The 15,475-nt window shown below is 38.5% G+C and overlaps 1 protein-coding gene across 1 annotated transcript in view; it reads right to left on the minus strand.

Moving 5' to 3' along the window:
• DDX46 (DEAD-box helicase 46) overlaps positions 1-15,475 on the minus strand; it is a 71,315-nt gene that overhangs the window by 30,685 nt on the left and 25,155 nt on the right. The window contains exons 14-15 of the mRNA XM_004420186.3: positions 5,617-5,781; positions 4,937-5,099 (exon numbers count right to left, since the gene is read on the minus strand). Of these exons, the coding sequence (XP_004420243.1) occupies positions 4,937-5,099; positions 5,617-5,781 (328 nt within the window). The remainder of the gene's footprint in view (positions 1-4,936; positions 5,100-5,616; positions 5,782-15,475) is intronic.

Raw genomic sequence — 15,475 nt, forward strand, 5'->3', positions numbered from 1 at the left:
TTCTCAAATATCATAATTACTCAGAAGTAGAAACCGTTGTGCTGCTTTCCTAATTTCAACATTATTTACAATATTAAATACAAGTGTATTTTTAAGAAAATTTTAAATTATTTGATGTGAGTGCAAACATGAGGAAATGGATGACTGACAAAATAGAAACTGCAGCCATGGTTTAATGAAATATTTTCAGATTTCTTCTTTCATTTTTTAACCCACTTTAAGGAAATGCAGGTATGTGATAAGTCAAAAGCAGAGTATTAAGAACAACATGCTCTCCATACATTTTGTTCATAAACCACAATTACCTGGCCTTTTGTGCTCTGACAAATCTCTAATAAAAAAATCAAGCAACCATGGAATGCTGTGATTGTTATACTGAGAAAATTATCTCAAGTTAAGAAGACCAGGAATGGGTAGAACACATAATCCACTCTCCTACCTCCTGCCTCCCATCCTCCCCTCACTAGACCTGAGAAACTACAGGTGGCTCTGTAGAAGCAGCAGCACTGAGCTTCCTTCTGCCTATTCAGAAGAGTAAGCAGGAATAAACAGCTATTAGCCCATTAAGTGATAAGTTGTGCAAATTAGCCTGACAGCCCTTTAAGAAGATCAATCTTAAAAGAGCAGAAATACCACAATCTCCATCCTTACAAATGAACATATTCAGAACCTTCCCTCATTTGGTCACAATTCCAAGTTAGTAGCATCTTGTAGTTGTAATAACCATAGCAGGAAGAATGGGCCAAATGTTTTGCAGTTTGTATTTCTTTCTTCTAAAGGGGTACCAAATTGTATGCATTTCAGACACGCTAACACCCACAGTTCTCACTACCAATGCCATTACACTATTTATTATGCATAAAATGCACATTAATTACATGTGCACATTAGGAATTTCATGGTTACACCTTATTTTTAATTCTTAAAAAGCCCTAAATAATTTCTACATTTATATACATATACAGCAAATAGGCCTTTATTTACTTATACATTAAGAGAGCTTAATGACAAGACTTATAATCAAAACAAAATTTCTCTCTGGTTTTCCTTCAGAGATTCAGAACATTCTGTTCTACTACAAAGTGACCTGATAAAAATGTCTAAGCTAATGCATACATTTTTACAGGTGCACTGAATGAAAGCATTTACTTTGAGACACAAGATCTACATGGACAGACCTGGTTTAATCAAAATACTTAAAATTTAAAAGTACAGAAAGACAAATATAGGGCAGAGAAGAAATCACGAAGGGAGAGAAAGCTGAGCCCAATGTTTCAAATGTGGAGAATAACTAAAGTTCTGGAGTAGAAGCTTCGCAGCTAATGGCAACCAAAACATTTTCAGGATAGTGACACTAATATGGCCAAAAAATACCTTACATGTAAGTCAGTATTGACTATCCTAGTGATTAAAAGTAAACGGGGGGCCGGCCCTGTGGCTTAGCAGTTAAGTGCGCACGCTCCGCTACGGGTGGCCCGGGTTCGGATCCCGGGCACACACCGACGCACTGCTTCTCCAGCCATGCTGAGGCGGCGTCTCACATACAGCAACTAGAAGGATGTGCAGCTGTGACATACAACTATCTACTGGGGCTTTGGGGGAAAAATAAATAAATAAAAATTTTAAAAAATTTAAAAAAAAAGTAAATGGGGACATTCTGGAAAGGGCAAAAATATAGAGACAGTAAAAAGACCAGTGATTGCCAGTGGTTGGGGGAGAGAGGGATGAATAGGCAGAGCACAGAGGATCCTTACGGCAGTGATAATTTTCTGTATGATACTATAGTGGTGGACACATGTCATTATACATTTGTCCAAACCTACAGAATGTGTAACACCAAGAGTGAACCCTAATGTAAACTATGGACTTTGGGTGACAATGTTGTGTCATTGTAGGTTCATTGACTGTAACAAATGTACCACTGTGGCATGGGATGTTGACAGTGGGGGAGGCTATGGGTGGGTGGGGGCAGGGGCTATATGAGAACTCTTTAACTTCTGCTCAATAACTGCTCTAAAATTAAAACTGAACCTAAAACTGCTCTAAAAAATAGTCTATTTTTTTAAAAAAAGTAAATGCAAAAAGATCAAAACTAAAATGAAACGACTTTGGCATAACACAAACATATAGACCAATGGAATCAAGTAGAGAGCCCAGAAATGAACCCTCACATAAACGGTCAACTGATTCTGACAAGGGTGCCAAAACCATTCAATGGGGAAAGGACAGTCTTTTCAACAAATGGTGTTGGGCAACCGAATATCCATATGCAAAAGAATGAAGCTGGACCCATATCTTATACCATATACAAAAATTAACTAAAAATAAATCAAAGACCTAAACTTAAGAGCTAAAACTTTAAAACTCTTAGAAGAAAATGGAAAAATTTTCATAACCTTGGATGTGGCAATGATTTCTTGGATACAACACCAAAACAACAGGAAACAAGATAAATCAATTGGACTTCAAACTTAAAAACTTTTGGCCATCAAAGAACACTACCCAGAGAGAAAAGATAACCCACAGAATGGGAAAAATATGTGCAAATCATATATCTGATAAGAGATTACTATCCAGAATATATAAAGAAATTCTACAACTCAGCAACGAAAAAACACAAACAGGCTAATTAAAAAATAAGCAAAGAGGGCCCAGCCCAGTGGCGTAGCGGCTAAGTTCACGCCCTCTGCTTTGGTGGCCCAGAGTTCGCAGGTTGGGATCCCGGGAATGGACCAAAAAAAAAAAAAAAAAGATTAAAATGGTAAATTTTATGTAATGTATACTTTATCACAAAAAAAAGGGAAACATAATGAGCCATTTTCAAACATTAAAAGTTAATCCTCAAATACATATCCTCAAAGCCCTTTTTTTTTTTTCCTCAGTAAGGAAGATTAGCCCTGAGCTAACACCTGTGGCCAATCCTCCTCTTTTTGCTGAGGAAGACTGGCCCTGGGCTAACATCTGTGCCCATTTGCCTCTACTTTATATGGGGCGCCGCCACAGCATGGCTTGACAAGCGGTGCATCGCTGCACGCCCTGGATCCGCACCTGCGAACCCCGGACAGCCGAAGCGGAGTGCATGCACTTAACCGCTAGGCCACTGGGCTGGCCCCCTCAGCACCCTCAAAGCCTTTTTAATTGCATCCCCATGAAGCTTGGCGTGGTAGAGTGTATTTTCCAAAGATGAAGCAAAAGTTTATCCTATCCCACATGATTTTCTGCATATGGAATGACACTCTCCCATCAAGAGGTGGAGTCTACGCCTCCATCGCCTTGAATCTGGGCCAGTCCTTGATTATTTTGATATATAGAATATGGTGAAAACAAACGTTCTGCCAATTCCCAGTATGGTCCTTAACTGGCCTGGCAGCTTTTGGTTCTTTCCTTCTAGCCAAGCAGCCTCATAGAGAAGCCCACAAGGAGAAGAGTCAGGACCCCTGGCCAACAGCCTGACTGGGCTCTCAGTTAAGACCCAGTATCAACTTGCAAGCCATGTAAGTAAGACAAATTCGAAATGGATCCCCAGCCCAAAGTGAGCCATCCCAGTCATCACAGCATGAAACAGAGAGCAGATGATGTGCTGAGCTCTACCCAAACCACAGATTCATAAACAAAATAAATGACTGTCTGTCTTGACATCAGTACAGCCATGTTTGGCCGTTCCATGGACCTACAGCCACCAGCACACAAAGAAATAAAAAGCGGCTTTCTATGTGGTGGGAACTGGCCCTTCTCCCGGGGGACTGTCCCATCTCCCACAGAGATAGTTGCAATTTGTAAGATTACAAGACTCTGGGCGTCGTAGCCCGGAGCAGACTGGCCATCTATGCCGGGCTGGGACAACAGCCAGGGGGCTCAATGCACATACACCACTGATAACCATTTGTGCATGAGAACACCAAATGCTTACTCTGCAAAAGCTTACTCTGAAACTTGCCCATGCTATATAAGCTGCTGGAAACTGGGGCCTGGTGAGAGTCTCGCCTGTATGGGGGACGCCTTGCCCAGGACCACTGTTGATCGGAACGACCGCCTAGCCGTGTCAATTGAAGGGACTCTCCCCAGTGTAAGGGCATGGATGTTGTGAGTACTCGATCTGATGTTTCTCTATTTGGCCAATCTGATGTCTCTCTTTTCAAATGATCTGATGTTATTTCCCTTCGGTCAGTCTGACGTTTCTCTTTTCGATCGACCTGATCTTTTTCCCTCTTGTTATTGGACCTAATTTCGATCTGCTTCTATCTCGGTCAATCTGACGTTTCCCTTTTCAATTGACCTGATGCTTTTCCCTCTTGATATTTGACCTATTCGGATCTGTTTCCTGCCTTTGCCTTTACCCTTCCCTATATAAAAAAGTTTATATTCAGTCCATTCATCTGGGTTGGAAAGTTTCTTTTATGTCTCCAATCGAATCCACTGAACCTCTCAAAACACTGTTGCCACTAAATTTTGGGGTGGTTTGTTACAAAGCCATAGATTGCCAGAACACTTGGTTAATGAGGATAATTCAAACTGTCTCTGTTGCACATCTTTAGTGTTCTAAGTCCCACATATATGTAACAACGGTAATGTTAGACAGAAATTAAAATGTTACTTTAAAATTTCAATTAAAGCTCTAATGTGAATCATGAAAACCTCTAGGTAGCATGGTACAATGGAAAGAATATAACATGAATCAGAAAATCTTTAGTTCAATTCCTCTTTAGCTGATTAATGGCTATGGAATTTGGTCAAACCAATGTATTACTGTCTTATTTTCTTTATCTCTAAGATGGAATAATAATAATGCTTACCCCCACAGAGCTGATGTGAATAAAAACTGAGATAGATGATAAAAAATTTAGTTCTAAGTTAGAGTACCAAATAAATATTATCATTGAGAACACATAACACTTGGCCAAGTTAAGTACTTAACAGATATTTCATTAAACATTACCTCCATGAAGAGACATGCAAGGATAAGATGCTCTCATTAAATCTTTCAGAAGACCATCAGCATGTTCCTGCTTATCCACAAATATAATGACCGATCCCGATTCTTGATAATGGCCTAGAAGCTCAAGTAACTTCAAGAATTTCTTTTCTTCTTCAATCACAATCTGAAAACACCAAATTGCACCAAGTTAATGCAGTAAAAATGCCAATATATCTCTTGAACAAAAATATTCATTTTATTTGTAGCAACTGGATAAATGACCACATCTTACTATATCTTTAGGAAGGGGTAGGAAAATGTTATTTTAATCAGTAAACCAGTAAGACAAAAAAAAAATCTGTAACCTTCAGAGAGTAAGAGTTTGCAAATGTAGGCAAATGATAACGTGTTCTCTCTGCCTCCTAACTTCACATTCTATTAACCAAAGAATAAGATAGGTATGTGAGATTTCTATCTACCAGCCCACCACTTCTGGTGATAAAAACTAAAAAGAGCATTTAAACAGTCAGTCCCATGGAGAAGCATATTCAAGTGTATCCTGTAAAATGTTAAAGGCTGTAGTTGATGTATACTATTTAATTTTAGAAATTAGCTGCCTAAATCACAAACAATGATCCCTAAAGGATCACACACTACCTAAACATCCAGGGAATTGGGGATTTCCTAAAGATTGTACCCACCACTTGCTGCTCCACATCTGAGCAAACCACACTCCTGCCTCCAACCTGCACTTCAATTGGTTTACTCAAGATTCTGCGAGCCAGCGCCTCCATTGCTCTGGGAAAAGTAGCTGAAAACATAACTGTCTGCCGGTCAGGACGGACATTATCCACAATGCGCATGACCTAAGAAAACATTACAAATAAATATGGTGAGTGTAGTCTCCAAAAATGATACAATGTTAAAACCAAGTAGAAGGGACTTTTGAGAACATCTATTCAGTGACTCTTAAACTTGTTATGTTATGGGCCGGCTCTGTGGCTTGGCGGTTAAGTGCGCGCGCTCTGATGCTGGCGGCCCGGGTTCGGATCCCGGGAGCGCCCGGAGGCACCACTTCTCCGTCCAACGCGAGGCCGAGTCCCGCGTACAGCAACTAGAAGGATGTGAACCTATGACATACAACTGTCTACTGGGGCTTTGGGGGGAAAAAGCTGAATAAATAAAATCTTTAAAAAAAAATAAAAAAATAAAAAAAAAAAAAAACTTGTTATGTTAGAATATTACAATTGATTTTACCCCATAATTTGCTCCTTTCATAGTTTCCCCCTATCGAGAATTGGCAACTCGACCAGGGGGGTGGGAACAAGGGGTGGAGGGATGCACTTACATGGTGACTGACAAACAATAAAGTACAACAAAAATTTCACAATAAAAAAAAAAAAAAACGAAAAAAATAATAAATAAAATAGCTCCAAAAATTTAAGACAGGGAGAAAAAGAAAAGGTTAAAGGGGAAGGATGTTCTAATCTCCTTATATTCCATGGCAGAGAGTAAATTAAGGCTGTTTAGAGATTAAAAAAAAAAAAAAAAAAAAAGAACTGCCAACTCTAGTCATCCACATGTTTAGGCCAAAAATCTAGGAGCCATCATGATTACTCCCTCTCTCTTACTCTCTCACACTCAATCCATCAAAAATTCGGTAGTCTGGATGTTCAAACTATATCCAGGATGCAACCACTTTCCATTGGTATCACTGTTTTCCTTCATTTATTCAACACTTTTATTGAGCAACCGTTATGTGCCAGGCATTGTTCTAGGTGCTTGGAATATGCAATAAAAAGAGACCAAAACTTGTCTTCATGGAGCTTATATTCTAATGAGGGTGGACAGATTAAAAAATACATTACATGTCAAATGGTAAGAGCTACAGAAAGAAATATAACAATGTAGGTGAACATACTGTTGAAGGGGTAGGATACAGGCAACAATAGCCTCAGTGTCTATGAACACTGGAGGAATCAAGCATTCCTAGGATTCTTGTGACTCGTATAAAAAAGAAAAAAAGACATAACGAATAAGATTATTAATGAGGGTTTCAAGGTAGATAGTGGTGAGTGGTTGGCAATTGGGAAAGGTAAAGGTCTTGCCAGGAATGCACAGAGTTCTAGGACTACATCTTCACTCCAATCAAACATGATGTGAAATCTGTGAAGGGGGCAGTCCTATCCAGGGCACTTGGAAATTCTGGGTTCTGGTCCACGCCTTGACCATCTCTCATCTGGATTATTTCAACTGTCTCCTAACAGGTCTCCCTGCCTCTACTCTTGCCCAATGTGAAATCTATTCTCCAACCCACAGCCAGAATGATGGCTTTAAAACATTTGCCAGTGCTTTCAGTTAAAGACTACTGGTTGACCACATACATTTACTTCTCTTCCCTGGAAAAACCCGTAAAAGATAACAATACAGGGATTGTTTTAAAAAATTGCACAAACCAACTAAGACAAAGAAAGTAAGACAGGAGATGATAGCAACAACATTTTGATTAAGTGCTACCTAACTTAGCAGACCCAAAAAAACTAAATTCTAAAGTGAAAACGAACTAGATTTTCAAGAAGTGGTTTTCCTCACACCCTATCCTGTTCATCCTCTTCAGGAGGGTTACACTTTACCACCTGATCTTTACATAAATTGCGAGGCAACTTAAGTCCTCTTTAATGTTTTCCAGTAAAGTTTCATAATTTTCTCCAGATATATCTTACACATATTTTTCAGGTTTATTTTTACATGCTTTAGTAAATTATATTTTTTAAAGTACATTTTCTCACTTACTGGGAAAAGAAATGTAAATGATTTTTGTTTACTGACTTTGTGTTCAGAAACTTCACGATCCTCTTATCAATTCTAATCATTTATCTGTAGATTATTTTGAATCCTCTACAAAGACGGTCACATTATCTGCAATTAACACTTGTTTCTTCCTTTCCAAACATTATACCCTTTTCTTGCTTACCGTGCTACGACTTCCAGAAAAATTTTGAATGAGTGTTAACTATTTTACCTTGTTTCTTATGTTAATAGTTTCGAAGTTTCACCTTAAGAAACTTAGCAAATTTAAGATGTTTGCTATAGGCTTTTTTTATAGATACTCTTTATTAGATAAGAAAGGTTCCTCCACTAGTCTTGTGTGCTGAATTTTTAAATCATGAGTGAAATTTTACAAATCTCTTTTCTACATTATTTGAGATAACGGTACGTTTTTTTCCTCTATTCTGATAATAGGGTGGATTATATTACTTCATTTTTCTAATTTTTCCAGTCTTGCATCCAAAGGATACTAACTTCAATATGATTTATTATCTATTTTAAGCATTGCTATATTTGGTTCCCTAATATATCTTTCAGGGTTTTTGCATCACTGTACATGAAACTGTAAATTAACTTCTTTGATTTTGATGTCAGCATTATATTGGCCTATAAAATGGAATAGCCATTATGGAAAAGTTTGACAGTTTCTTAAAAAGTTAAACATAAATTACCATTCAATCCAGCAATTCTACTCCTTGGTATCTACCAAGAGAAGTGAAGACATATGTTCACACAGACTTGTATGCAAATGTTCATAGCAGCATTATTCATAATAGCCAAAAAGTGTAAATAATCCAAATGCTCATCAACTGGTTAATGGATAAACAAAATATGACATATGTCCATACGATGGAATACTAACTACTCAGCAATGAAGCAATAAAAGGAATGAAGTACTGACACATGCTACAACATGGATGAACCTCAAAGCACATTATGCTAAGTGAAATAAGCTAGACGTATATTGTTAGATTCCATTTATAGGAAATGTCCAGAAAAGGCAAATCTATAAAAACAGAAAGCAGATTAGCAGCTGTCTTGGGCTGGGCTGGAAACAGAAAATGACTACAAACAGACACAAGGCAGCTTTCTGGTGATAAAAATGTTCTAAAACTGGATTGTGATGATGGCACACAAATCTGTGTGTTTACTAAAAACCATTGTATTATACACTTAAAACTGGAATTTTACAGTATAGAATTATACCTTAACAGAGCTCTTTTAAAAATAAAAGATTACAACAATCTTATCAATTGATGAGATTTCCTCTTTTTAATACTTTGAAATAAAGTATGATTAGGAATATAATTATTCACTCCTTGAATGTCTGGTAGAACTTGCTAGTAAAAAACAGTCAGAAACTGGTGTTTTCCTTGTGGGAAAATTAAAAGTTGATTTCTTTCAGGAATGTAAGACCATTTCAGTGTTCTTGTTTTTGAGTCTGTTTAATACAAAGCTTTCAAATGTACTGGCATATATAAAAAGAAAAAAGCAACACGGGAAAAACAGACTATGCAAGGAGTTGAAAATTTTTAAAAACTACTATCAATATCCAGAGAAACTTAAGAAATTTCTGCATCGGGGCTGGCCCAGTGGCGTAGAGGTTAAGTTCACGCACTCCACTTTGGCAGCCCGGGGTTCGCCGGTGTGGATCCTGGGTGCAGACCTACACAGAGCTCATCAAGCCATGCTGAGGCAGCGTCCCACATAGAGCAACTAGAAGGACGTACAACTATGACATACAACTATCTACTAAGGCTTTGGGGCGAAAAAAAGGAAAAAAGGAGGAAGACTGGCAACAGATGTTAGCTCAGGGCCAATCTTCCTCAAAAAAAAAAAAAGAATTCAACACAAAAGCAACTAATTAAGACAGGGTTTCATTGAGGGGTGATGAAAATGTTCTGGTAGTGGACAGTACTAATGGTTGTAAAATTCTTGTGAATATAATCAAAACTACTGAATTGTACACTCTGAAAGTGTGAGTTTTATGGTATATGATTATCATTTTATTTGTCAATAAAATGAAACAAAAAGCAACAAAATGTTAGAAGATGGTAAAGATTGAGCAAGCTCCAGAAAGCAGAATCCTATGCTGGCAGTGGGGAAAAGTCAAGAACTAACCTGTTCCCCTTTACGGAGACGAAAGGTGGGGTGCTAGAATAAGGAGAATTGATATAAAGTCTGTTTAAGAAGCAGTAAGATCAGCAGACTTCCACCTAACTCTACTCAGCTAGGTAACAGTCCCTCTCTCATCCCAACCAAAGACTTAAAGGCTTAGTTTCTGGAGAGAATAAAACAAGTATGTCTGGATGAGGGAACTTGATACACTGTTGAAGGCAAGGATAATATTCTAAGAAGAGCATTAGGTGAACACATCATACTAGATGCTAAGACTCCCAACTCTCTCTCAAGCCCTCTTTCCCAACACCAGAACCAGCAGACAGGCCTTCACACTCCAGGCAGGACACTGGCCATGATTTCTCTGGAGGAACCTGCCCAGCTCAAGAAGACAGGCAGAAGTTATTAACCTTGAGGGGTCTCCAACTAAAATACCCAGCCAGATAACAACTGTGAAGCTCAGCGTCAGTAAGTCTCACTCTGGCACACAGAGCTTTGAATTTTAAGTCACCTTTTCTCTACCCCTTACATATAAATAGGTAACTACGGATTACCAGACATCTACAGAAAGCCTCCTATCTGAATGCAAAGACCAAAACAAACAGAAAATCAACATGGAGGACACAAACTTTATGCAGGGTAGAAAGCGATCTTTAAAAATGAATTAATTAAGAAAAGATTTACTCTTGGGTTACAGAATTTTGAGGATCCCAACACAAATTAGAAACAAAGGGGACCCTCAAAATGATGGAGATTTCAGGATGACAGCTGTATGTCAGGCATAGAGAACAACAAATTCTGACTGGAACAGGTCAAGAGGCTCTGAAGAAACTCCTTAAGGAAGATGAAACTAATAGGAACCTTTGATATGTCTCAACTATCTGATAGAAGATTTATATATCTAGTAGAGTTTGGTATTGAATTAGTTTTAAGAAGATAGAGACCAAAGAAACCCAGCCAACAAACATAATAAGACAATTATTAACTCTAGGGAAAACAAAAAGTTACGGAGGAAATTAAAAATAATCATAGTTTACTACATTGCCCAGCTGTGAATAACATTTAGATTGTCATAACACTGTATACTGATCCAATTAAAACACCAACACAACTCTACTGGGAAAATAAGGGACAAAAATGATGCATAAATATGGCAGGGGGGAGGAAGAAAACACAGATAAATTATTATGTTCCACTGTGGAAAGTCAATAAACAATATCAAAAAGTAGAAATAAAAGTATGCTATGGAGGCAAGTGGAGCTAAATACCAAAATAATCAGCCAAGAGATGAAGAGAAGTAGTGGAGGGATTACTGTTAAACCTATGTGCATGTGTAACTGCTAGGACTAAAAAGTTAAAAAAAAATCAGATCAGGAATTCCTCTGCTCAAAATCTTCCGAAAGCATCTCATCACATCAGAATAAGATCCCAATTCCCAGCCCAGGTGTACAAGGTCTTAAATCTTCACCACACCACCAGCACCACATCTCTTTCTGCCCTACTCTCCTACTATCTCCTGCTGTCTCCTACCACTTTCCCCCTCCTTCCCTCTGCTCCAGGGACACTGGCCAAGCAAGCTCCCGACTCAGGGCATTTATACTTGCTCTTTGCCTATAACACTTTTCTTCCAAATAACCCCATGGATCAATCTCTCACTTTACTCACGTTCTAGTTCACAAGTCACCTTATCAGCAAGGCCTTTCTCGAATATCCTACATAAAGTAACATCCCTTTCTGCTCTTCTCCTTTCATCACTTTCTAGTGCCTTACTCTATTTTCCTTCACACTGCATACCAACTGACATACTATTTGTCCATTTCTTCTCATTAAAAAGTAAATTTCATGAAAGCAGGGACTTTTTTATTCATTGCCATTTCCCCAGCAGCTACAATGTGTACTACATGGTACTCATTCAATTAACAACTGAATGACTAAAATACACTAATGAAAAATTAGGGGGCCTGGCCCCGTGGCCTAGTGGTTAAGTTCGGCACACTCTGCTTCGGCAGCCCGGTTGAGTTCCCGGGTGCAGACCTATACCACTCAGCAGCCATGCTGAGGCAGCAACTCACATACAAAATAGAGCAAGATTGGCACAGATGTTAGCTCAGGGCAAATCTTCCTCAGCAAAAAGAAAAAGGAATCATTAACCATGCTTAATTTGATAATATGAGTTTGGCAGTATTATCACTGCAAGTTCACGTAGGCATATATTTAATGTGTCCATCTTTTAAGACATTACATAAGAAGCATCATGACTTTCAGATACTTGATCATCTAAACAAGTCTAAAGACTGCTCAATTAGTCTCAACTTCTCATTTTACAGATGTGGAAACAAGGGTCAGACAGACAATTCACATTAAAGCCCACATTGTAGCCTTGAAAATCTCTTCAAAGAATAATACATAATACGCAACCTTCCTTTCCAGAATGTTCACAAATCGCTTTTTGTTTTCAGTATATACAGAAATGCAAAATCAAAGGATAAAGGTTTTCAGAAGAAGCAAAGCTAACTCTTTCATTCATCATAATACGAACAGAAATCTTCCTGAACTAAGTTACAAATCCTGTGCCTCATGTAACAGTCTACTGCATGTGGGAGCTTAGATTTACCTTATGAACACCTATTACTGCTTAGAGTTGTGAATATGTCCCTAGAATGACCCTAAGTCATGAAACACTTTTTCAGTTATGACTGGCCAGGGTTTTGATTGCTCTCTCCCCTTCACTTGGCTATCAGACTGCTGGCTACTGATTGAAAGGTGTTCCTGAAACTTTTCAGTATGCTCTCTCTAACTCATAGTACACAGATACTGCAAGTCAGCTATGAACTGCCAAGTTAAGTCCATAAATTTCTCCTTTTACACTCATAGGCTAAAACTAAATATATCAGTCTAGTCACTTAACGCTACAAACTTGGCAATTTTTCCACTTTTCATTGATTCAAAGTCTAGATCACTGGCATACACTCCTTTTAAAGATGTTCTAAAAATTTATCCCATTCTGTCTTATACTTCTCTCAATGATGTGCAACACTTTTCTTTACCTTCACGAAAATAATTTGCTACCAGAAGGTTAATGATTTACTCATCAATGTAAATGTCATAACTTTAATTTTTAAATCACAAATCAGATCCTTGTGAAGTTGATATCTATGCTGGTAAAAATTACCCTGGATAGAATATACTCTGAGATAGGAATAAAACTTGGGGGGGGGGGGGGCGGGGATTGTCTCTACAGTCATTATTTGCCAGAGTCTGCTTCCTCTAACGTAAAGGATTACATAACTTAAAAATAAGTCTTTAAAAATCCCTCTTTTTTCAATACTTCAATTTCCTTAAAGCAGCCATATTATTAAACAGTAACTGCTTATGCATCAAACCCTTCACAGGCGGCCTGAACAGAGATGACTTAGAGATGCTGAGGTATCTAATCATCTATCTAGTTACCTATTTTTGATGCCAATTTAAGATGGGATTCAGAATTATAATAATCTCCCATAAGAGCGTGAGATCCTTAAGATGACTGACACAAGCATGGTGCTTTGCAGTGTACAACCAACAAATACACTTATGGTCTCATACCTTTAAAACAGTAAGGGGCCGGCCCAGTGGCATACGGGTTAAGTTTGTGCGTTCCATTTTGGCAGCCCAGGGTTTGCCGGTTTGGATCCTGGGCGTGGACCTACTCACGGCTCATCAAGCCATGCTGAGGTGGTATCCCATATAGAAGAGCTACAACTCTACAACTATAATACACAACTATGCACTGGGCTTTTGGGGAGATAAAAGAAAAGAGAGGAAGACTGGCAACAGATGTTAGCTCAGGACCAATCTTCCTCAAAAAAAAAAAAAGAAAGTAAAACTTGGAGTAAGCTTCTTTAGAATCTTCAGCTCACTTCATTTTGTGCTAGGCACAGGTATAAACAATAAATTTAGGTCAATTAAAAAATTCTTGGGGCCAGCCCGGTGGCGCAAGTGGTTAAGTGCACATGCTCCGCTGCGGCAGCCCGGGGTTCACCGGTTTGAATCCCGGGTGCACACCAACGCACTGCTTGTCGAGCCATGCTGTGGTAGCGTCCCATATAAAGTGAAGGAAGATGGGCATGGATGTTGGCCCAGAGCCAATCTTCCCCAGCAAAAAAAACAAACAAAAAGAAGAGCAGGATTGGCATCAGATGTTAGCTCAGGGCTGATCTTCCTCACCAAAAACAAAAAAAATTCTTGACTTTCTTCATAATAAAAATAAAACATGTTAATAACTATTTTATGTAATTAATAGGAACATTATTTACACACTTTCACCAAAGGATGTACAGCCAGCTCCATAATGGGTTAACTTAAGCTAAAGCTCAATTTCCATATTCAATCAATTTCTTCTCTTACTCTTTGTTTCTACTAAATTACAGAAGAAGAACAAATCCAGAAGCCATGGAGTAATTTCTCATGGAAAACCACTTTTTAATACTCTTTCAGATGCTAACTTTAATAAGATTCCAACTTCAGACATGGGAACAATGGATTTCTTTTTTTTTTTTTTTTTTTTTTTTTTTAAAGATTTTATTTATTCAGTTTTTCCCCCCAAAGCCCCAGTAGATAGTTGTATGTCATAGGTTCACATCCTTCTAGTTGCTGTACGTGGGACTCGGCCTCACGTTGGACGGAGAAGTGGTGCCTCGGGGCGCGCCCGGGATCCGAACCCGGGCCGCCAGCATCAGAGCGCGCGCACTTAACCGCTAAGCCACGGAGCCGGCCCGGAACAATGGATTTCTAATCTACTCTTCAGTTGTATTTGGTTCTGAAAGTATTTCTTCACATTCTGTTGCACCACTTAGAAAGATATCCACTAATAATTCTGTAATTTTTTCTTACGTAAAAATAAAAAATCAGTAAGGTTTAAGAAAGAGGCAAACTAAGCAATCAAGCCATTTGTACCAGTTTGGACTTCTTGAGAAATCCCATTATCTTATCCTTCACAGTAAAAACTCTTGTTTTGGCTCAAAACTGTTAAGTTTAAAACAATTTACAAAAATTTGCCAAAGTCTCTTTCTACCTACCAGCCTGCATACACCTCAATGTGGAAAAGTAGAATCTGTACCTGCCCATGTCATTGTATAACACATACACTTTGTGTACACTGACACTGCGAAAGATACACCCTCAGCGGCCATGATTTGATTTAATTCGCAACTTTCACTGTTTTTTTCAGTACAGAATCATGTCTGGAGGCAAACTGCTGCGAGCCAGTTCTTCTCTAGATGTAAGTCAGTGTGCAGACTTGCATTCAGTAGCACCAGCTTTGATTCACATGGGAGTGCCTTTACCTGCTGTGTGTCCAAATAGTGCTCCATGGCACCAAACACCGTCCCAGGGTTTTTTAATGTACACTAAACACATTTAGCTCCCAATAAAATCATTAACTTAATCTAAAATTTCTTCTCAACAGGTTTTTAGTAAACAACAAATAAACAATAACTCAGCATTTCTCCCTCATGAACTTATGTAGATGTATGTACTTACAGCAAGGGATGATTCACACTTTGCATATCAATGGGAAATGTCATTTTGACCTCCTTCTGGAAAAACTTAACTGATTCACCAGAAAGGCCATAT

This window comes from Ceratotherium simum, chromosome 4 (genome assembly GCF_057802395.1).
Source record: "Ceratotherium simum simum isolate JZ-2026a chromosome 4, ASM5780239v1, whole genome shotgun sequence".
In the NCBI taxonomy this organism is placed as follows: Eukaryota; Metazoa; Chordata; class Mammalia; order Perissodactyla; family Rhinocerotidae; genus Ceratotherium; species Ceratotherium simum.